This window comes from Pipistrellus hanaki (genome assembly GCF_964339955.1).
Source record: "Pipistrellus hanaki genome assembly, chromosome: 19".
In the NCBI taxonomy this organism is placed as follows: domain Eukaryota; kingdom Metazoa; phylum Chordata; class Mammalia; order Chiroptera; family Vespertilionidae; genus Pipistrellus; species Pipistrellus hanaki.
In genome coordinates, this window is record NC_140521.1 from 5,749,996 (window position 1) to 5,774,563 (window position 24,568).

The following is a 24,568-nucleotide window of genomic DNA, read 5'->3' on the forward strand; positions in this document are numbered from 1 at the left end:
TTAGGACACTTAACAAAGATGGTGGAGAGCAGGCAATTCAAATCAACGATGCTGTACTACATGGTCTTGGATTAAAGCAAAGCAAATTACAGTAAAAGGAAGGGAAATGCAGGGCCTGGCTAATAGATCTTTATCTTTCAAGGGGGAGAAATAGGTCAACATTAGCGTGATGTGAGAAGCCCAAAGTTATAGTCACGTAGGCATGAGGATTCTGAAACTGTCCCCAAAGAGGCCACACTGTTGCCTCGGCCACAAACCCTCAGCTCATCAACATCCTTCCTTCAAAGGTCTGCCCCAAGTCCCCGAGACCCTTTAAAAGAATATCTTTTGCTGCTCCAAGGACATTATTTCAAAGATAAAGAAAAATAAGAATTAATGTATAATATACATGCAACAAACACAAACACAGTACATTAATTTAAAATATACACTCATGAAGTTTTGACAAGCATATATATTTGTGTAGCCACCATCACAATCAAGATATAAAACATTCCCATCACCCCACAAAGCTTCCTCTTGTCCTTTTTATGCTTCTATAAAAGAAGAAAAAAATCTCAGATTTTAGACAAAGAAACGGATTTCCGTAAGATAAAACTTAAAATTGAAAGTGGTTTAACAGTGAAAAAAATCAAAAACAACCTTACCGTTAAAAATAAATAAATAAATAAATAAATAAATAAATAAATAAGGGTGATTTAAACAATTGAGGTTTAAATAGTCCAGATAGTGGACTATTAATGGAGTCATTAAAAATATCATAAGAGGAACATTTAACGGCATGTGAAAAAGATCACATACTCAAGTCTCTGAACTTAAAATCATTTACGTGTTTGCACAGAAGTACCGTCTGGAAAGAAACACCAAAATGGTAATAATGATGTTCCCTCTGGGTGGTGGGATTATAGATTTTTCTTTTCTTCCTTTTGCTTATATGTAACATATAACATGCACATGCTACTTGCATAAGGAGACAGTGACAGTATTCCTTAAAAGGAAGAAGGATATGTGCCTGGCAGGATCACCCTAAAGTTGGCAGCAACACCAGGGCCGGAACCTAGGGCTCCTGGTTCCCATCTGGGTTCCTTCTGCTACATCAAGAGTAACTAAAACTGCGCCACGGAGAGCCCCAGCAGGAATAATGAATATGCTGAGACACAGGCAGATAGTATGTATCTGTTCATTTTCCTAAGCAGGAAATCTGTATCTTCCACAGACTGTCAAAGTAGCCTTAACACATGCGCACATATGGGTCAGGGAACACTGCGTCTCAGCGCCTCCTCGTGGATTCCTAGTGATCTGCTTCAAACAGTCTAGCACACAGTTGAAGGCACTTGCTGCTCCTCTCCACAACAAGGGCTGCAAGCAGCGGTGACAATGGGGGGAGGGGGCTGCTCAGCTCCTACCTGCACTAAGAAGCACGTTACGGGCTGTCGGGTGCCAGGCTACGATGCCAACTCTCTTGGAGTGGCCTTCTAAAATCACCACGGGCTCGGTCAGGGAAAGGGTGAGTCCACTTTCTGGAATCTGCCATACCTGTTGGAAAAGAGAAAGAGGACCCATCTTTCAATATCACATTTACTGTGATCATCTGGTTTGAAGACTTGTTCTGCATAAACAGAACATACAATGGTCTTTGGATAAAATGCAGAATAATATGAAATGACTGTGTACAGTTGTTTTTAAAAATGTCCGAACGAATAGAAAATGACTACTAATTTGATCAAAGCATGAAGTCAGCAAGGTAAACAATTGAAATGAGACTTTAGTGACAACAGGAAATGCATTCTGCAAGATGAATTCTACCTAGGCTTAGAACTGAAAGTAGTAATACCATCAGCCATCTCCAGATGGCACCAAAACCATGGGCTGCTGGGTTTTCTTGCAAGGATTGCAAACCTCTGACCACGATTAAATAAATCAATTGTGTGTTTCCCCAAGTCCCTAATGAAGCAGCGTGATGGGATGTTTTGGTGATAATCAGCATTTCCAGCTTAAATATTATCGCGGAAGCAGAGCTCATCATGGAACTTCACCTTGCCCTTTCTCTCGCTTCTGCACCACCTTCTCCTGGGATGGTGAGGAAATTTTAATGATGAAGCAAAACATTTATTGTAAAATTTTTAAAATAAGGAAACTCTGTTCCTTCAATATGTTACTCTGGCAGATTCAATGGTTCCTTCAACTAGGTTTATGCGTTTAATACAGGCACCTAACCCATTTTACTATCTTTAACAAAAGATTCATGCAACATATTTCTTTTTTTCTCGTTAGAAGGAACTTTTACCCTTTGTGACAGTGTGAATAGACCTGGACAAAATAAATCAGTCAGAGAAAAACATAATACCATACGATCTCACTAATACGTGGAATCTAATGAACAAAATAAACTGATGAACAAAATAGAACCAGAGCACAGATACATGGAATAGATTGACAAATGTCAGAGGGAGGGGATTGGGGGCTAGATAAAGGAAGGTGAAGGGATTAGCTACAGAACATATATGCACAGCCCATGGACACAGACAATAGTATGGGGAGGGCTAGACAGGGGAGGAGGCTGAGTGAAGTGGGCAACATGCTTCTTGAGCAGCCACTATGAGGCAGTCCATTACCAGGCAGTGTGGGAAAGGCTAAGAAAAGCAGAGACATCTATAAGACTGAAAGCCAAAGTCAGCAAAGATAAGGGACAGGATGTGGAGGGTTGGAGCACTGGCTCCGGAGCCAAACAGATCCTGTTTCAAATCCTGCTTGGGCCACTTACCATGAGGTCCTGGGCAAACAACTCAGCGTTACTGTGCACAGAGGCAACATCAGTACCTATACTTCCTAAGGCTGCTGTGAGATTAACTGAGTTAATAAGGTTTTAGAACAGTGCCTGGCACAGTCAGTGCCCTCCAAACACAGAGACAGTAGAATGCAGTAGTTGAGAACACGGGCTCCTGAACTAGAACGGACTGAACAATCCCTGATTTGGCTGTGTCAGCTATGACCTTGGGAACAGTCACTAACCTGTCTGGCCTTAAGTCTCCTCTCCTATAAGATGGGACTAATAATAAACCCGCCCTCACTTGGTTGTTTTGAGGACCAATGTGGTAATATGAATCTAGAGCGTTTAGAATAATGCCTGGCATGAAGGCAGGCTCTGGATAGATATTAACTACTCTTATTACAAGGAAACCACACAGTGTGTGTGACCAAGGGAATGCTGGCATAAGCTAAGTGCTGAATGAAAATACAAATGTCATGGGGTCACCTTCTTGCTGTTCAGGTTGGGTATATCCAAGAAGGCTTCCTAGGGAGATGACCTGGAAGGATGAAAACGAGTGAGGTGACAGGAGGAAGAAGGAAAGGAAGGAAGGAAGGAAGGAAGGAAGGAAGGAAGGAAGGAAGGAAGGAAGGAAGGAAGGAAGGAAATCAAGTATCTAGTTTTGAAATAAAAAACACAGATGCATATAGCAATCTTCCAAAAAGTGACTGCCCAGGAGGCTGGCGAGTGGCTGACAGGAAAAAGGCCAGAGTAACAAAGACAGCACAGACACGAGGCTTTCCAGTGGGAGGAGAAAGGGACTGGAAAAGCCTGTAGCACTAAATGAAAAGACGACGGAACTCTTGCCTCTGCTGGTCAATAAAGGTGGTGCTGTTCTCCATTGTGGACTGTGGAAAAGAGCCGGCAGAGCTGTAAGTCTTTCCACACGAAGCGTACACACCCCTTGGTTGGTGCCCACTGGCCCTACTCATAGGCCTGTCATTATGTGGCTCTCTGCCCTTTTTAGGACCGTCTGCAGCTTCCGGGCCTGGGCATTCCAGTTTGGACTGAGAGATCATGCCTTCTGCAGCAGCAGGACAACAAAGAGTGGAAGTGCCACTGGGTACATGCTCAGTATTCTCCTGTGCCAACAGGATGTAGCCTGGTGCGGAAGAAAGGGCACTGGCCTGGGTGTCAGAAGGTGCCTGGGCTCCTTCACAGATGGGACGCTAATGGCCATACTAGCATTAAAAAGGGACTTCACTTCTTGGAACCTCAATTTCCTTAATACCGAGACAGCATCAGCTCTGCTTCCTCAGGAGTTACTGGAAAGGTCAAATGGACTAAGACATTTTGTACCCCCAGCACTAACTTAATGTGAAATACACAATAGGGTGACCTTTGATAAAACGACTGTGCAGGGCCTGTGTTTCTTAAGTTGTAAAATGGGAGTTATTCCTGCCTTACTTTGCTGCTGTGAAGATTCACTATAATCATGCATGTAAGGCCTAAAAACAGCACTTGGCAAGAAAAAAGTCCCTACTATATGTTTAAGATTATTTTTCTTGCTGTTACGATGACTGCCATGGATTGTTAAGTCCGACCAGCATAGTTTCTCGGAATGAGTCTTATCTTCAAGTTAATTGAGCACTGTACCCAACAGTCTAACTTACGTCCAAAATATCTCATGCATGAAGGCTCTGGTTCACACCGAGGACAGTTAGCACAGATGAGGACAGCTCTGAGCTCTAGGCAGGTCCATTAGCTTTTCTCTGCTGTGGACACAGGTTCTAATACCCACCAGCTTTTTCAAAGACATGCCGTGAGTGGAGAGGAAAAGGTTCCGAAGTCCCTCTGCTGTGCGGAGAGTGGGCACCTCAGCCCGGCAGGGCTATCAGCTCTATCCGCCGCCACTTGATATTTTTGTTTTTGTTTTTTAAACAATAATATGTTCCTGAAACTTTGTATTTGGATAACACATTTTTACTATGGCAATGGTTTGTTTTGTTTTGAAAGAAAGGGAAAAACGCAATCAGTCCCAAGGCTTCCAGATGAAAAAGTGAATCAACCAGTGAAAACCCACGGTGGTTCTGGAAAAAAACAACTTGAAGCACATGTTCGGGAACTATCGTATCACTGGCATCCTTTTCACATGTGAAACTCTGGATATGGACAAAGGCCAGCTCAAGGAAATATTCCCAACAAGAAAGGAGGAAAATTAAGAAGCTCAGGCTTCTCGCAAGCAGTAATTTTAAAGTGCAATTTGTTTGAAGGTTTTATTTCTCAAGCGAACACAGTGCACGTTTAGAGCAGCACAAAGTGCTTCCAGACACTGCTTCCCTACTTTACACCCATCATGAACTCGCTACTGGGCTAGGCACTAGAGTTACAGCCATAAAAAAGGCTATTTCCCCAAAGGCTATATTTTTTAAAAGCTAAGGAAACCAATTCCAAAGGGAAAATGAAGGAAATAAATAATCTTAAGAGACAGGAAGAGGTTTTAGATTCTGTAGCAGCTGCAGAGCAGCACAATCCCCTACAGATCCACTAACCCCACGGGGTAGGAGGCACAGAGTCATGACATTCATAAATGAACCATGACATCGCGAACAACATTAGCTTTGGGAAAATCAAGAACTGAGAGCTGGGTTCTGGTTTGCCAAGGCTGTAATATCGGCTGGAAAATGGCCCAGATGCAGTCTGCACAAAAAGGAAATGACAGGAAGCCCTGCTGAAGGACCGAGGGACAGGAATCCCGAGGAACACGCTCTCATCACCAACTACAACATCGCTTCCATTTTTATTTCAAGACAAAAATTGTATTAGGAAAACTTACAACAGAAGCAAAAATGTATAAAATAGGGAGTTGTTTTTGTTGATTTCCACAGAAGTGTGAGACTGATTTGGGAGAATGGAAGTGTTCATTTAAATGTAATCATTTGGGACTGTTCAGAACATCTAGCTGGAGACAACCTTCAAACTTTCCCTCTCCCAGAAACAATTATGCAACCTTGCTGAACTAGCCATTTCTAAAATTTGTGTTTGATTACTACCCTGCAGATAAGGGACCATGTCAAATCAACCCCATTCACAAAACTTAGTTGGCTGCTCTTTAAAGCATTATTCTTTTCTTGGAGCTAAAATGTTCCCAAGTATAACACTAGTAGCCATATTCTCTAAAACCCTCTATAAGAAGCTATTGCTGAAGGAAAACACTCAACAATACAAAAAATATGGAAAAAGGAATAAAGTATAGGAGGAAGGTTTATATAATTGCGTTTGCTGGTATAAAACATCACTTCAAATAGTAGTCCATTGAAAGCAATGCCTTAAATGCATCTGAGATTTTCATATGTATATGTGAAAAAGCAAATGAGATAGGGTCAGGATATTCTAATTCATTCTTTGAATCCTTGAGAACCCGGATTCTCAGTGTGGAAGAAAGGATATATACAGAGATGTTATATTACAGAGGTTAGATAAAAACCCTATAGCCCTAAATTTGAACTGGAAATATTAAAATGAAGTCAAAAGTTACCACATATTTAAATATATAATATATGTGTGTGTGTGTGTGCATATATATATATGTATATATATATATTCTAGCTCCATTTACTACAATCTTTTTTTAAAATTTTCAATTACACTTGACATTCAATATTTCATGTGTACAGCATACAGTAGTTAGATATTTTATATAACTTATGAGGTTATTCCTCCTCCCAGTAAGTCTAGTACCCATCTGACATCATTCATAGTTATTATAATAGCAAAGTCTTAAAAACAATAATCACCACGGACCAATGAGCATCCCTAGCACCCAGATTGTGACCTAGAAATACCATTTTCCATGAAAAGAAATCAGAACTTGAGGGAAATGGCTGATTTGAGGTGTGGGGCAAAGGATGTCCAAGGTGAGCTGGAACACCTTAACACACCAAATAGTAAGGGAGCTACCAAAAACAGCCGGGTATTCCCTTGTAATAAATCAATTCACTTAACTGAATTCATTCAACTTTAGTGTGTTTCATAATACAAAAGTTGTGTGTGTGTGTGTGTGTGTTTTTAAAAGGGACAACATGACCAATAATGCTGACAACAGAAAGAGGTGGATCAAGAGAGGTTAAGACTCGCAGTCAATTTAAGATTTTGGCATTAGTGGAAATACTGTTCTTCTGCCCTCAGCAAAATGTTTGTGGCCATTAAAATGATCAACTTAGCAGGGCACATTAAAAGGAACAATTCCTTTTAACAGCAGCATATTTCTTTAATATGCTTTGGCTGCCAAAATTATGAGATCGCAGGAGGAGTTATCCTCAGCCAAAAGTCCATGAGGGAAAATGAGTAAATGTTTAAATGTCACAGTTCAGAAATTAACAAGTGTTTGTGTAAAATCATTTTAATTAATAAAGGCTTCCAAACAATGCTCCTAAGTCTGGTTCAGTCCGCAGAAAATGGAGAGGGAAATAATAGTAGTGGTTCTCTCAGCTCCCCACTTGATGAATCTGAGACTGCTTGCAACTTGATCGGTTACTACACTCCCCTGTTTCAGTACTTACCTCAGTACTTCCCCTCTGTGCTATGTCTAACCTTTTGGGCTAAGGTTAAAAATTGATCTAAACCAATTACAATCTTAAGATCATAATCAAGAACAAGAAGCTTTATATTAAAAAGTACACCAGCCCTGGCCAGGTGGCTCAGTTGGTTGGAGCGTCATCTGTGCACCAAAGGTTGCTGGTTCAATTCCTGGTCAGGGTACATACCCAGCTTTTGAGTTTGATCCCTGATGATTGGGGTGTGTTTGGGAGGCAACCAGTTGATGTTTTTCTCCTTCCCTCTCTCAAATCAATTTTTTAAAGAAGTAGCCCAAGACCTTATTTCATATGTAATCTACTTTTGGAATCCAAATGAGGAAATATATAAAACTTACTTTAAAAACCTTTCAAAATGTTTGCATTGCTGCACAAAAAAAAGGATTTCTTACCAAGGGTCCACGAGACAGAACACAACTTCTAATGATAGCTTAAAAAGAAGCACTTGCAAAAACTCTTTACTACCTCTCGGTATCTGTTCCATACCCCCTTTTTTTATCCATACCCCTTTGGGATCTTATTTCACTGTAATGTATAATTCTTAGGAGCAGTTTTTTCTCTCTTTTTGGGAAGAGAAGAGAGGTCATGTGGTCCAGTAATTCACAGAATTATTGCAAAGTCATTTCAGTTTCTCCAAAATCTTCCCACAGAACTGTCAATAAGCACATACAAACACACACTCATACAAAAGAAGAAAAAGGATAACATAGTACAACCTCTTGTAAAAGCCTTCTCTGTCATTAAACTTCAATGTCACTAAGTCCTGTGTAATCCATTGGACAATCAAAACTGCTGTGATTTTGTGCTTTTCAAGCATCTACACACACATACACACACTCACACACACACACACAGTTTTTGCAAGCATTCGGTGAGTGTTACTGGCTTGTGTGTATGCCACACCCTGGAAGCTTACCATAACCGTGCAGTCCTCTGAACCGCTGGCAATGACCTGATCGTTATGCGGGCACCAATCTATGTCAAGCACTGGTCCTGTGTGGCCACATACTGTAGGGTAGGATTTGTCAATTCGACCAGTCTGAAAGCAGAGAGAAGCAAATTTATTATGTAACGTCAATGCCAGAGTTTGTTTTCTCAGACCCATTTCTCCTTTATCACCTCCACCAAAAACTCTCAATGGTCTATTAAAGATCAAAATTTCTAGTACTACAAAGAGTTTAAGCAACTGCATTAATAGACATAGCAAAAAATAATACCAAAGTGTTTTTCTATGATAGCCAAATTATAAATTATACATGTGTTTCTACCACAAAAATTGATATTACTCAAAATTCAAAATATAACTTTTAATATAATAAGTTAATATTCTTGAATATACAAATTGAAGTACTGGAAATGAACAGCAAAGTTAAGGAAATAAAATTAGCAAGCAACGTTAGATAATAGAAGGAAACTTTAGCTATTGTTTAGGGACTTTAGAACATATGTTTTACATACTATGACATATGTCTCTCCCCCCCCCCATTGACTCTCATCCCCTGCTACTCCCTCCCCTCAGGACAAGCCCCCACCATCCCAGCGTCTGTGTCCATTGGTTAAAAAATACAGTTTTTAATGTCGGTCATAAGTAACCGTCACAATTTGCTCATAGTACACATTTGAATCAAACAAGCGAACCTGGCTTAGGCCATTTTTGTATTAACCAGAGCAAATGCCGCTGTAACAACAAGTGTTCAAAAGCTACTTCCTTTTTCAAACAAGTTAATGTTAGTCCATGCTGAGGTTCTTACAAGCTTTAACAGCTGGTGATCAAAACCGAATCACTGCCACGAAACCGAACCCTATTGTTGTTGCTGCTGCTCTTGTTATGGCAAGACATCACAACACTGGGGACTGGAGCAGGCTTCTGGGAAGTACTAGGACACCACAAAGCAAATCTCAAAAAATACCAAGGAATCAATATCCTGTAGAGCATGTTTTGAGTACGATGCAATACAATTGAAAACAGAAAAATATAAACCAAAAATCTCCAATGCTTCTAAAAAATTTTTAATGTACTAAATAATTCAAACAGAAAATTATAATAGCCAACAGACTGATCAATAAATAGCCAATAGTCTAACTGATCAATAAATACATGATTGCCATATTGTGATTTATAAGATATTTGATCTTCATCCATAGTTCAAGTGTTGAGAGTGATAAAGATATCTTTTGTATGCTAATGAGGTGACTTTTGGATCCCATCCCAGGGCAGTGGCTAGTAGTCAGGAGAACCAACCATGTGATCAGAGGTTTGAAACTTTCAGTCCCACTCCCTGACCTGTGGAGAGGGGAGAGGAGCTGGAGATTGAGCTCAAGGCCAAAGGCCACTGACATAGTCAATCTATGAAGCCTCCATAAAACCTAGGAAGACAGCTGGTTGGTCGCTTGGGGAGCACTTCCCATGCCATTACGCCATGCCCCAAGCTCCACAGACAGAAGCGCCTTTGTTGGGGACCTCACCTATGTGTCCTTCAGTGAACTTTGTAATAAACCAGTAGCCTAGCGAGTAAAGGAGTTCCCCTGATTTCTGTGAGCCATTTTGGAACATCACTGTGTGAGTCAGAAGCACAGGTAACCACCTGGACTTGTGACTAGCACCTGAAGTATGTGTGTTGGGGGAGGGAAGCAGTCTTTGGGTCCGAACCTTTAACCTGTGGAATGTGATGCTATCTCTGGGAAGACAGTGTCAGAACTGAGTTGAATTCTCCAGCACCCTGCTGGTGTCTGAGAACTGCTTGCTGGTATGGAGAAGTCTATATGCACACACAGAAACTGGGTCTGGAAACCCTTCTCAATAATATACCAAAGCTTGTGGGATATAGCTAAAACAGATCCTAGGAAAAAATTTATAGCCTTAAATGCATATATGACAGAAGATAGAAAATTAATGATGTAAGAATAAACCCAAAGAACATAAAATTATGAGAAGAAAGTAACAAAAAGAAAATAAATAATAAACCAAATCAACAAAATTAGACATGGAAGACAAAAGGCACAAATACCATATATTAAAAAGAGACATAATTTGGTAGAAATTTACATGATATGAAAATACTAGGAATAACATGATAATAAATTTGAAAAACCCAGATGAGATAAGCAATCTCTTAGATAAAAATCTAACTTATCAAAACTTTTTCAATAGATAGAAAACCTGAATAGACCTATAAGCGTAAAAGAACCAGTTAAGCATCATTCCACACAGCCCTGTAAATCAAGCAGTCACTAAATACCAAAAATCACTAGGCCCAGATGGTTGCACAAATTAACTTTACCAAATATTCAAACAAATGTTCCCAGAAAAGAAAAAGAGCACTGCTGACCTCGTTACACAAAAATGTCCACCTAGATAACAAAGGACAGTATATGGAGAAACATAAATCTATGAGACTTATAAATATTGTTGCAAACTCCCTAAAAAATAAAAAAAAAGTCACCCAAATTCAGCCGTATGGGTTGTTCTAAAAAACCATAAGCAAGTGAAAAGACAAGTTGCAGACTGGGGGAAGATATATATAGCATATAGACCGACAAAGTCAACAGCAACCTAACAGAATAATGGGCAAGCGATATGAGCAGATAATCCACAGAGAAGGAAACTTGAAAAGCCAACAGATATATGAAAACATCATCTCATCGTAATCAGGGAACAGCAAATTAAAACAATGAGGTAATATTTATACCTATTAAAATTGGCAATTAATTTGGAAGTCTACATATAAGTGCTGGTAAGTGTGCTGGGAAAGAGGAACTCATAAAAACTGATCACAGGAGAGACTATCCCACTACACCCCCTTCTGAGAGCGATCTGGAAACAGCTGTAGGTGACAGTGCCAGCCCCTCGGCAGTCCCACTTGTAGGTGGTCTGTGAGAGGAAAGCCCCATGTTTTGCACAAGAAGGATATTAACTGCAGCACCGTGGGAATTGTGGAAAAAAGAAAATAGAAGCAATTTCACTGTCCTTTGGTATGGGAATAAGTATCATATAAAAGTTTAACAGACACAAAGTAATAGTCTGTTTAGATATATACACATGTAATAGAAGTACAAAATATGATATATACCAACTTTGAGGAAACAATCACCTCTGGGGAAGGAGGAAGAAGTAAAGACGGATGGTATCTTAGCTACATCTGTTATGTTTTATTGTTTTTCAAAAAAGATATATGAAACCAACATGGCAAAATCTTAACTTCTGCTTAATCTTGTGGGTGAGTACATGAATGCCCTATTATTTTACTTTTTGTTTGTTTGATTTGTATCCTATTTTTTAAAAATAATAATTCAATAAAGTTGAGAAACACTTGTTTCTAACTTTACTTTTTAACATATATATATATATATATATATATATATATATATATTTAATTGATTTAAGAGAAGAAGGAAGAGGGAGGGAAAATAACATCAATGATGAGAAAGATTCATCGATCGGCTGCCTCCTACATACCATCGACTAAGGAGCCACAACCCAGGCATGTGCCCCGACCGGGAAAAGGGGTTCAGAGATAGATGCACAACCACTGAGCTACACTGGTCAGGCTAACTTTACATTTTTAAGTAATCTTTACTCTCAAGGAAAACAGTTTTTATTGTATTCCAGGGTCTTTGCACTCTTAGGCTCTCCCCAGCAAACCACATCTGGCATCCCTGATGGCAAAGTACTGAATTCTGAACTTCCAAGGACACCAAATATTCGCCGCCGCCCCCCCCCCCCCCCCCCAATTTGGGTTAAGAAGAGCTTTTCCTCAGACACAGAACAATTTTGGATTCTGGAAGTGCTATTAAGAGTTGTTCTTAATTACGTACTGAGAAGCTTACGAAATTACTTTTTTTAGGTTAAAATTAAGCACCCAGGCTAACAGTTAATAGCTATAGCCAGTATTTGTCAGTCAAGTAAGATATTTGAGCAGTATTAAGCATTTCTATCATTCCCAACTCAGCCCCTACTTTTAGAATGCTTATGTTACATGTTAGGAACTATTTGAAAGCCCTTATATTCTTTTTCTTACAAGTACCTTTATGATATAGGAACTTCATCATCCCATTTTTCTAAAAGAATGCTTATGTTACATGTTAGGAACTATTTGAAAGCCCTTATATTCTTTTTCTTACAAGTACCTTTATGATATAGGAACTTCATCATCCCATTTTTCTAAATAAAGAAACTTGAGTACAAAGAAAGTAAAAAAGTAGAGGTCTAAAATATCACTAGATTTCTATAGGGAAAGAAAATTTCCACTAAGCTATGAGATGAAAAAGGCACTAAAATAATGCTGAAATTATTGGCAGCTGGTTATCAGAAACAAGGAGTTAATAAAAAAAAAATTATATCCTACAAACAGCTGCTTCCTCTGGTTGTGACATCATCATAAATCCGTACAATAAATAAAACGGGGAAAGCAGCATCATATCGCAGCACAACAGAAAGGGAACTGACTAAATGTCTGGTAATGATAAAGGAACAGAAAAAAAGATGAAAGTGTGAGAAAATTGGCATTTTAAATCTACAGTACACTGATCATTTTATATACAGTATGTTCAAAACACAGTCAAGAGCACACATTCTTATAAATGATGGTATTTGTACACCTCACACACACACACACAAACACAAAAGAACACACATTCTTATCCATAACAAAATAAAATTTTTTTAAAAAGCATAACATAGTCACCCAATGAGTATATGTATATGTCACTAAAAGGGTGGAGCTGGGCGATTTTAAACTGCTGAGAGCTCAAGTACACGGAAACCGAAGGAAACCATACAATAATGCCTTATATGGTAAAGATCAGAACACATCATTTCTGAAAGACATTTTGCACTAGGATCTAAATGAGAATGCATTTCTCATTCATACCCATGACACATCCTCATTTATCATCCGGTGAACAAACGAAGGAATCCATGTCTAATTTGTTAGACTGTGAAGGACCATTCACAAAGACATCCACGGAAGTCATGGTGACATACACAGCTTACCTGCACCTCTGAGCAGCAAATTTAAATGAATGCTGAGGCTGGAAGGAAGATTTACAAGAATTTAATGCCAGCTTTTAAGTATCTTTTTTTTTTTTTTTTAACTAAATGGTGATTTATTTTAAGAATTATCCATCAATTTTTCAAGACTTATTTATAGGATAATTTCATTTACTACAAATGAGTCCACTGTTTCATTAGGGATGTGTCTCCTCAGTTGCATCATCTAGAACAGTACTACTTTGCTAGCATGGAACTGAATCTTTAGCTGAGAATTGTCAGCCAGCCAGTTGGACCTCCCATTTTAAACAAAGCTTTTTATTTATTGATTACTTACGAGTCCTAATCACATACCACAGACCTGTTATTGTACTTCTTTAGCTACAATTCCAAATGGTGGGAATTGCCAGCAAGTCAACTCAAGTGGTAAAAATTACCCAACACCAAGTTCCCTTCAGGCTTTGGCCCAGAGTCCAATTCAAAATTCGGGACATGAGTGAAATAGGTCAGGACACTAGCTTACAGACTTTATCTAAAAGATCCAATGGCCTGCCAGGGGCCAAGCAACATGAGCCCCAGGGAAAATTCCACCTTCAAAGTGTGTGTACAGCTGGCACAAGAGAGAAGTGTGACAGCACAATTTCCATGTGGCTGGCCCAAGCTGAGGCTGATGGCTTTGACGTGTCCCAGCCAGCAGCTCTCACAGGGGCAGAAAACCTCCTAGACACCGGCACTATCGTTTGCTTTAGGTTTGGGGAAAGTCCTCAAACATTTCAAAGCAGCAAAATAAAATTCAGCAGAGCTCCTGGAGACAGAGGCTTCAACTAAACTTACAGAGTTAGGCGACACTTTCAACCAATGGGCTTTTATATTTTATTTTTTTTATTGATTAAAGTATCACATATTTGTCCTCAACCCCCCATTCCAATCACCCATCCCTTCCCACTCATGCCCCCACTCCCCTATTGTCCTTGACCACTAGTTAGGCTCATATGTATGCACACAAGTCCTTTGGTTGATCTCTCCCTTTTATCCCCACCCTCCCTTTGAGGTCCAACAAAGGTCCAATAAAACCCATGGCTCCTTATCTCTGGGTCTGTTCTTGTCCATCAGTCTACGTTGTTCACCATTTCCCCTAGATGAGTGAGATCATGTCCTGTTGGATGGGCTTTTTTATTTTTTAAAGGGGAGGAGGGTGAAATAAAAAGTTAAGCATCAGTTAATATATAACTTGATCTTAACTGCTTTAGGTGGAAAAAATTCCTCCATAGGCATACAAAATTCAACGTAACTCTCATAATTCTAGTTGTAAGGATAATTGCCATCAATATCAATGGAAAACAACCACTGCTTCCACTTTCACCTAACAGTGTGTCTTATTTTTCACACCTCATTTCAAAAAGGATTCATACTTAAGAGGTACACTCATCCTACATGCCAAGGCCAGTACTGTGCAATCAACACATTCTAATTATATACTAACAAATGTGTACAGAAATCTCACAGATATGTTTCTATAAAGGAGTTCCACTTTAAGAACTAATGGTGTATTACAGATGTACCCGCAGACATTATAACATTATCAAACTCTCAAAATTCGGTATTGGGATGCTTCCAATATAACCTATGCATTATATAATGAGAATCACTGATCGGCTGCCTCCTGCATGCCCCTTACTGGGGATTGAGCTGCATGCAGCCCAGATGTATGCCCTGACTGGGAATAGAACCATGACCTCCTGGTTCACAGGTTGATGCTCAACCACTGAACCACACTGGCCAGGCCAGAATAATTATTTCTTAATATGAGATTGGCCCCTAACATGATGATTGTTTTAGATCCACATTTTAGCTTGTGCAGTATTAGGTTGAAGAAGCTACTGGTCCTAAGGAAAATCAACCTAATAATACTGTTTCGCTCAAAATGTAACATATTGTTAAAGCCACAGAACACTACCCAGCAAGCTTAGTCTTTCTCATAACTAACATGTTTTCATAAACCTAGTAAATTCCTGTGGTGATAAAAGGTGACACATTAGTCTTATCAGTCAAATCAAATAATTCCTTTCAAGATGTTCAAGGTATTCCACATGCGATTTCTTTCTAGTTTCCATTCTGGAGTTTTCAATCAAAGCCCAAGCTCTTCCAGAGTGCTGGGTTCTGGTTGCTCTCTATACTGTCTCCCTTATCTAGTCCAGCACAGGCAGCTTTCCAGTACTTTTCCAACTTCTAACCTACTGTCATCTTAGTATGCAGCCATTTTAGAATCCACTAGAGGCCCAGTGCACAAATTCGTGCACAGGTGGGGTCCCTCTGGGTGGTTTGCAGGGATTGGGCCAAAACCAGCAGTCCAACGCCACCTTGTAGCTCAGAGCTGCTGCTCCTGCTCATCCAGCCCTACTGTGCCTTTGGCAGACTTATGCCCAATCAGTCCTGATTGGGAGAGGCTCAAAACCGGCTCTCCGACATCCCCCAACGGGTCCCGGATTGCAAGAGGGTACAGGCTTGCCTGAGGGACCCCACCGGTGCAAGATTGGACCAGGGAGGGCTCCAGAGTGTGTCCAGCCCATCTCACTCAGTCCTGATCACATCACAGCAAGCCGTTGAGCAGCTTTAGCATATCATTAGCATATTATGCTTTGATTGATTGTTCGGTTGTTCTGCCATTCGGTCTATTTGCATATTACCCTTTTATTATGTAGGATTATTATAATCTGTGCTTATTATACAGATTGGTTATACCACCCTCTGATGTAAGGGCTTAAACAGCCCTAGCCCAACCTAATGCAACGAACAGGTATAAAGATTTTGTTTTAGGAAAAAATGCTAATCAAATTCACTCTTTATGCCCAAATTTCAAGAATTTTGTCATAATGTTCCCAAATTAAAAGATCTTTTCAAAGGCATTGATAACTCATTACTGGCCTTGGAGTAATACAGTGAGAGCTTTTTTTAACTCTCAGCAAGGAGAATGGTAAGTCAAACATGTGCTCGGAAGCACAGAAAAAGTTTCCAGTCCAGGCATAAGGGCTCCATTCACAATGCGCAGAGTTCAAAGGAGTCAAAAAAGGATGTCTACTGAAGTGGGTTTTCCTTTTTATTCAACTTCCTTTTTCTTGTAACAGTATTATTTATGTGGATACGTGTTCTGTTGAAAACTCTTAATGCCCTATTGCCCCACAGGAAGGAGCTATATTGACTGTGGTCCCAAGACAGGGAGAAGGAGCCCAGATAAAACCGGGCCTTCTGCAGCAGACCGTAAGGAATGGCGCACACAATATATGACTTGTTGACAGGCTGGTCACTGAAGGTGACAGCTCACAGCCCAGGAATAAAACATTCTGAGGAGGTTTTACTTTAAATGAACCAGAAACACCAACCTAAGAGAAGGTGCTCTGAAATAAAACACAGATGTGATTAGCCAGTCCTGTAAGGTAAGCTAAGCACTAAAGCTGCCAGGGAGGGGCAGTGTGGTTCTATAGAGACCTCACCTGCCTGTGAGTTAAAAAAAAAAAAAAAAAAAAAAATCTTTATGGGCACAGTGAAATGACAAGCAAATAATTTTGCCATCAAGTGTCCTCTTTACAATTGTCTTCAGTTGTAAAAACTTGAGAGAAATTACTCTAAAACAATGGATATTTTATTATCAGACATCAAAAAAGTGGAAAAGTTAATTAACATCTCCTTAACCACGCCTAAATTCCCAATGGTGACCAGAGAAGCTAAATTCTCTAACTTCCTGACTTAACAAAAAAAAAATTTATGATGTGAAAACCTCATCATTGCAGACAAGTAATTTCATATGATATTTATGGTCTGAGAACAAACAAAATCTAGAAACCCAAGATGAGGTGGAAGAACCAAGTCAAAATAAAATTCAGCTTCAAAGCAAAAGCTGAAAAGCAAAAGAACTATTGATCTAAGTACAAATATAGGAAATTAAAACAAAGCATCCGGAGTCAAATTAGAGAGGAGAGTAACTGGCTGCCTCACCCGCAGCACTGAGCAAATGACACGGGGGTAATCTCCCCTGGGACCCTCTGAGAATGATGAACTCCACGGCTCCCCCTTCCAATCCCAGGTCTACACTGGTCTGCCCACAAGCCTCAGAATAAAAATCCACCCTCCTTGAAGTGGGGATGAAAAGCAGAAAAAAACTGCAATGGTTTTAGGTAAATGCCTTGGGCTTCACGGCTGAGGCAGTTCCCGTCTTGAGCGGCTGTAAATAAGCAGGAGGACAGGAGTAGAGACCCAATTCAGTAGCTTGTATCATTTACTCATGACTTAAAGTTCAGCCAGAAGAGAAACCCAAGCCACTGCTCCTCTGACAGTGCCAACACGTGCTACATCACTGGTCCTCCCAGCTCAGCCTTCCCTGCACTCAACTCAGGTCGCATCCCTAACCAGCACTGATATTCAACTTGGTAAGAACAGAAAATTTGCTACCTATGGTTATAAAGTGGCTTCTGGACAAATCAGGACTGCAGAAATGTGTCCATTAAACCTGAGTCTATTTCAGGGTAATCTGCATTCAAGAACCTTTTTTCGCTGCCTTCTGGGGCCTGGGCTATCATGTTTATGCACTGAGGGCTTCTGCCGGCAGCACTTGTCTTGTGCTCTGCACAGACTCGGGCTCCAAAAAACAGGAAAGAGTTAAACGTTCTTTGCACTTGACTCAGTGGCTTCCCTTCACCACACACTCCCAGATCCCACCGTTCTCTGAGCTGCTGTGCAGCCAATCAAAGCAAAGGAAGGAAATTATCCTGGCCAGCTGACAGCCCCAGAGCTCTGATGGCCATATATGGTAAAAACCACTGTCAGAGCCTTGTCAAGCCTGCGGGCCGGCTGCTGTGGACATATCAGTGAACTGCAGCAGTTTGAGAGGCTGGCCAAGGAAACACACAAAGGACAGGCAGCCTGCTCATCTCCAGGGGAGGGGAAGAGGGGGGAGGGGGGAGGGGGGAGAAGGGTGGGAGCCGTCATCTGCCAGGGCACACTCTGAGTCACAGTCACTCACTGTAATCAAAAATAGCCCCAGGGTACATTGTGAGGTTCCTTCTGCCGGGACTTTCTGCACCATTGTTAACTGAGGTTGAGTAGTGTCCCCCATCTCACCCCACACTCTATAGCAGGACTATGGAAAACGGAGTCACTGGGAGAAAATGAAAAGGCCCTTCTGTGGCACTTCATGTGATAATGAGACCGTGTAGGGCTCACTCGCTCGTGTGGCTGGCAGCTCGTGACATAATTTGGAAGTCATTGTTCTGCACCTGGTGCCTTCGCCTGCCTCCTCCAACCCCCCTCCCCACCCAGCTACACACACACACACACATACACTCATCAGGCCTCCCGGCCTTTCAGGGTCCATACAACTGACAGTTTACCGTGCTCAGGGCATCAGACAGTGTCTATTTCAGGAGACAGTGAATGGGCATTCCAGGACACTGACAACGAACCCCTGCCCATGACACCAAAGCCACCATGGGCCCGAAGTCCACATCCGTACACGGGGCTATTGGCATTGCTACCCTGTCCAAATGGAGTGCCGCTAATTGTGGGGATGGAAATTGCCTGTCAGCAGTGTACAGTAAGGGGGGGGGGGGGGCAGCCAATGCAAATCCAGCAGGTGCTGGGTAAAAGCACCCTCGGAGGCTGCCATTTCTTTTGAACTACGTAGTCCAAGAACGAAGGCACCTATCAGCATGGCGCCTGGCACTTAAAACCTCAAAAATGTGAACTGCTGTGATTTCATCATTCATTGCGGCTGTTTCTGCACAAGACATGGTATAGATAAACCTTAAGACAATTTTCTGAACTGACAGAAAATTTCAAAGCCCTGACAGGCCAGTGTTTTTGTTATTAAATCCCTAATCCCAGAGAAAGATGCAAAGGATTAAGTGTCAATTAGACTGCAGTTTCTATACCTACCACCCCACCCCAAAATCTTTCACACTCTGGGTGGGGGGGTGGGGGGGATATTAATAAAAAATATAATGTACAAATCAAACCAAGATTCAGAGACCTAAATTCTAATTCATGAAAGACACAGCTCTGGGCAATCACTCAATCTGAGTTTCAATTTCTGCAAATGAAGAGCAGAGGGATGACAGCAGTACTACAATGAGCAGAAACTGAGACTCCATTTAGGTGGGGGGCCTCTAAGCGTATTCAGATATCATCCTGGAGTCTCGTTTTTAAGACTATAACATGAAGTCACTGCCTTTTCCTGAGGCTGATACAGAGGAAACGTGCAATGTTGTTCCAGTTATAACAATAATCCAAAAAATGTAGAACAGTGCTTATTCTGGTTCTCCTCCATAAAATGATCACGGAAAAGACCAGTTTTGCACTATTTACAATGGGGGTGGGAGCCAAGAAATGTGATTTTTCTATCAAAAAGCTATTCTTCAGCCCAGCCGGCATGGCTCAGTGGTTGAGTTACAACCTAAAAACCAGGAGGTCCTGGTTCGAGTCCCAGTCATGGCAAATGCCCAGGTTGCGGGCTCGATCCCCCAGTGAGGTAGCCAGCCTATCAATGATTCTCTCTCATCATTAATGTTTCCTGCTCTCTCTCCTTCTCCCTTCCTCTCTGAAATCAATAAAATACTAGTATATATATATATATATATATATTTTTTTTTTTTTTAAAAAGCAGGTATCCTTCAGCTTCTCTTAATTCCCCTCCAATCAAATATCCCATTTCCCCAACACTAGAAAGGTCTATCTAAATTCCCAGAGATCCAGGAATCTGAGGGGAGAATGTGGCTCCCACCTCATTCTTTGCCACCCCAGAGCATCTCTTTTAATTCAGTTTAGGGAATTGGCTGGGCTCCTCTTCTGTTTCATCTCTAGCTCCTACACACGGGAAAACCTGAATTCTAATAGAATATTCTGTGATGACTTCCTTGACTTCTGAGCCTCAGTGGAAGTCATTTCTCATTGTTGTGTGAGAGCACTTCATACACACACAGAGCTCCCAATTGAAGAGATCAAGGTCAACTGTTATCAAAAGTTAGGAGCAAGAACCCAACATAGGTCATGGCACAGAGCAGGTGCTCAAATGTCTAAGGCACATGTGTCAAACACAAGGCCCGCGGGCCAAATCCAGCCCGCCAGGCCTTGCAATGTGGCCCGCACCGCGCTGTCATCACTGCACTCCGCTGTCAGTTTATGACATTGTCAGTTTATGACTGTTCAGTAAACCATTCGGCCCGCAATTTAGGCTGGATTTTAGATTTTGGCCCCTTCTCTGATTGAGTTCGACACCCCTAGTCTAAGGAATGAGTATGTGAATGAATAAATGAATGTGATTTCTAAGGAATGAATATGTGAATGAATGAATAGGATTTTTTAAAGTACTGTTTTAGATTTCACTAAAACTTACACCGTTAGCTCTTTATATGACAACACTTTTAAAAAAATAATCTTTACATGTAATAAGTTCATTGTAAAACATTTTGTAAAAAGTACAGGTATTATAAAAAAAAAAAAAAATCACCTTCAGACCCACCATCAATGTTAACATTCCCAAAAACCAATAATGTAATTTGAAGTTATGTGCAAGATAGTGAGTATGACCTTATAACGTATTTTTTAGGTTATATGACAGTATCATGGAACATAAGGATCTTGCCATATAACATTAACTTTCTCTTGCTTCTATATAGAATCCCCCAAGTACTCATATATTTCTTTTTAATGGAATGCTTAAAACTATGAAACGGCCTTCTTTTAGGTCATTGTGAACCTAAATGTGACCTCACTTTATGAATCAAGCACCATATTCTGAGAATAGATGTATGAGTCATCAATTGCTGCTTCACTCTAAAACTCAGCCACTTAAAGCAATAAACATTTATTGTCTCACCCGGTTTCTGAGGGTCAGGAGTTGAGAAGCAGCAGTTATCTGGGTAGTTCTGGCACTGGATTCTCATGAGTCAAGATGTCAGCCAGGGATGCAGGATCCATTTTGAAGATGGTTCCCTCACATGTTTAAGTTGGTGCTGGCTACTGGTGGGAAGTTCTATGGACCTCTCCACAGAGCTGCTTGAACATGGAGGCTCCAAGAGAGATAAAGTAGAAGCCATGATGCTTTATGACCTCGCCTCAGCGTCACACTCCACCAACTGCACCATATCCTCGTGGTTATACAGTCAGCCTATTAATGTGGGAGGGCACCACACAGGCATGAACACAAGGAGGTAAGAATCCCTGAGGTTACTACCACAGAGCGTAAAGCAAGACTTTGGAGAACCTGTTTTCAAGAGCTACCATTCAAACAGCCATCCAGTTTGCACCCTCCATCCAAGTGAATGTCAGCGGACCAAGAGTATGTCATTCTAACTGCCCTCCCCTTATCTGTTAAGAAGGAAGAAAATAATTATAATACAATGTGACAATGAAGTCTGTGGTACTAGTAGCATGGGCAAGGACCCAAAGAATGATTTCCACTGTCTCAGCAAATTAACAGGTAACAAGTGAGTTGGACACTGAACAATTAGAATACTACTCAATACTGACTGAAATGAATCAAGATTTCTTCCTCAATAAATATGGCAGAAAAACACTCCCTTGTAAACATAAGTTCTATGAGAGAATTAAGGCCTAATGCCCTAAGGAAGCTACTATAAGTAACGAATTAATTTATTTCCTATGTATCTAGAAGGCACAGCCATGTCCCATCCTTGAGAAAAGAAAATATTCACTGAAATGATTTTCTGTAGGGCTGAATTTTTTCACAAAATCCTAGTTGAGAAAGACCACAAAATGAATTGAAAAGATAGTTCACAGACATAAATATAGCAAGATCTCAGATATTCCCACACTCAGTTCCTAAAATGTCAGAAACATACGTAACTGTATATAAGGTATACTAGTATAAGGCATCATACAACTACACCAGAGGAGCTAGGACAGAGGAGATTAACAGAGCCAACAGGTTAACAGAGACCTGGCCACACCTATCCCGTAAGGGCTCAAAGCAGAGCTGCTCTCTCAGGCAGTTGAAGGGAGGATGAAATGAGCCACCACTCCAATGCTAGCAGGTAAGAATAGTTTATGGAGGAAGGGAGAGAGCAATTAGGCAGGATAGGACCCCTTCAATTTGTATCCTCCATCCAAGTGAATGTTGAGAGCAAGAGCATATAATTCTAACCAACTCCCCCCTCACGCTTACTTGCTGAAGTTAGGATTGACAGGCTCACTGTGATCTGAAATTCTGGTGCACATGCACCTAACCACAAAATGGTGTGATGTGTCTGAATGCCCCACGTGGCTCACAGAGGGATGGGAATGTCTCAGTCCCACATCACGAGTGCAGTTACTCCACACAGGAGGGGCTTGTTCATGCCCATGTGGTAGAGCACGGGGGACTGGGACAAGGCAGTCCATGCAGCTGTGGTGGGAAAAATCCCTATAGCCCAAACCACAAAGCCAATTTCTGTTCAGCAAGACTGCTATTATTCAGCCTGTGAAAGACTAAAGAATAAGAAAATGCATACTAAGCCACACCTTAATAAGTCATGACAGAATGGCATGCCATAGCTTGAAGGAAGCATTACAAAAGCGATCCTGAATCACGTGTTAACCTAAATCACCCCACCTCAGGGCTGAGTACTTTCCATATTCCTCTGACAGTGACCTCTTAAAAATCCCACTTTCTCTAATAAAACCTTCCTAACAAAAACCTTGTAAACCAGCTAAAGTAAACATACATTTCATTCCTAACTTACCTCTTGTTGTATATGTGTTTTAATGTATGTCCCTACTACTCTCTCCATTTTCTATTTTAAGTCCTGCAAGACAGAGTCCGTGATTCTCCCAGAATCTAACCACAAAAGCCTCATGAGGTTGCAATAATAAGCCCTATTTACAGCAAACACTAACTAGCTCTGAAGAGAAATTCAATGAAGACCATGTTTTAAAATGGGAGCCTTTCTGAAAGTGTCACAATACATCTTAAGATCAATACATGCATATTCAATATTAATATGTATTGAGAGCCCCGACAGCATCACCCAAACCAGTCTGCCTGTCTATATTAAAAAAAAAAAAAAAAAAAAAAAAAAGTGTGTGTGGGAGTGTGGGGGGAAACATTACCAGAAGTCTCTGAGATAGTTATTAAAAACCATACCCCTAATTGAAAAATAAAATAAAATAAATACCCATCTCCTTGAGTTCATGTTTAGAGTAATCCCAGACTGCTATCAACACATATTGGAGCCCAATACACACCTAGAGCATCATTTTCTATGATCTTGATTTCAAGCATCACTTCATGTTATATGTGGAAATTTGATTTTAATTCACTTTCAAAATACCAGTGCCTTATCTTGGCTGACAAAGCTGAACCGTCTTCTCAGCTGGACACCAAAAACCCACCACTAAAAAGTCAGGTTTCCCAGTGCTCCTTGTTCTTGGTAAACAAACTAAAAAGTTGTGGAGACCAAATGCAACTGGCATTCATTTCAAACTCCTAGTCCAAAATCAGACTTAAGTACTGTTATAAGATTGTCATGTATCATTTGCCAATAAACAGCAATGTTCTCCACAGAAATAAAAGTATCCAAGTAGAAAATTAAATTTCCATTTAATGAAAAATTCTCCTTTAAAATATCATCAACGATTCTGCCAATTAGGAGATGCATTTGAAAACACAGATCGAATTTGTTCCCCAAGGCATCTGTCCCCTATTTCGGTAGTGAAATGGTCCTATTATATAATATCACATCAATCCAGTCGCTAAAGTAAAAATCAGATGTTAAAATAAAACACGTTAGTCATAAGCATCTGAGAGAAAAGTACAGGAGAACTGGAAGTTTTCCCAGTGAGAGTTTTTCCTAAGGAAAAAACACCCAAATGGGAAACAATACTTTGACAGAAAATCACTTTTATTGTAATCACTTTCAGAATCACATGGTCCATAATGATGAGACGTGCCCCTCGTATGCATGGCTCAGACTCAGGGAGACCCACTGTTCTCAGCAGAGTGGAAACAGCTGTAACGTGACCCAGCACCTCATCCTCACCAGCACTGAGCCCTTTTTAGAGCTCAGGACTCACCAACCCTTTTTTCCTCCAAAAGCTAACTAGAAAATTACTCTTCCCAGGTTCTCTCTCACACAGCAACACTGCCCCCCAACCACCCCCGCCCAACCGCCCCCCCCCCCAATTATTTGTGACTCTGGGATTTCCTGTTAAAGCAAGTATAGGTAGATTTTCACCACAATATTCAAG

The 24,568-nt window shown here is 40.7% G+C and overlaps 2 protein-coding genes across 2 annotated transcripts in view; both read right to left on the reverse strand.

The window, feature by feature from the left end:
• Positions 1-24,568, reverse strand: part of TMEM119 (transmembrane protein 119) — a 183,290-nt gene that overhangs the window by 43,664 nt on the left and 115,058 nt on the right. The window lies entirely within an intron of this gene.
• Positions 1-24,568, reverse strand: part of CORO1C (coronin 1C) — a 58,719-nt gene that overhangs the window by 10,414 nt on the left and 23,737 nt on the right. Inside the window, exons 3-4 of the mRNA XM_084868178.1 lie at positions 8,261-8,383; positions 1,407-1,536 (exon numbers count right to left, since the gene is read on the reverse strand). Coding sequence (XP_084724304.1) covers positions 1,407-1,536; positions 8,261-8,383 — 253 coding nt within the window. The remainder of the gene's footprint in view (positions 1-1,406; positions 1,537-8,260; positions 8,384-24,568) is intronic.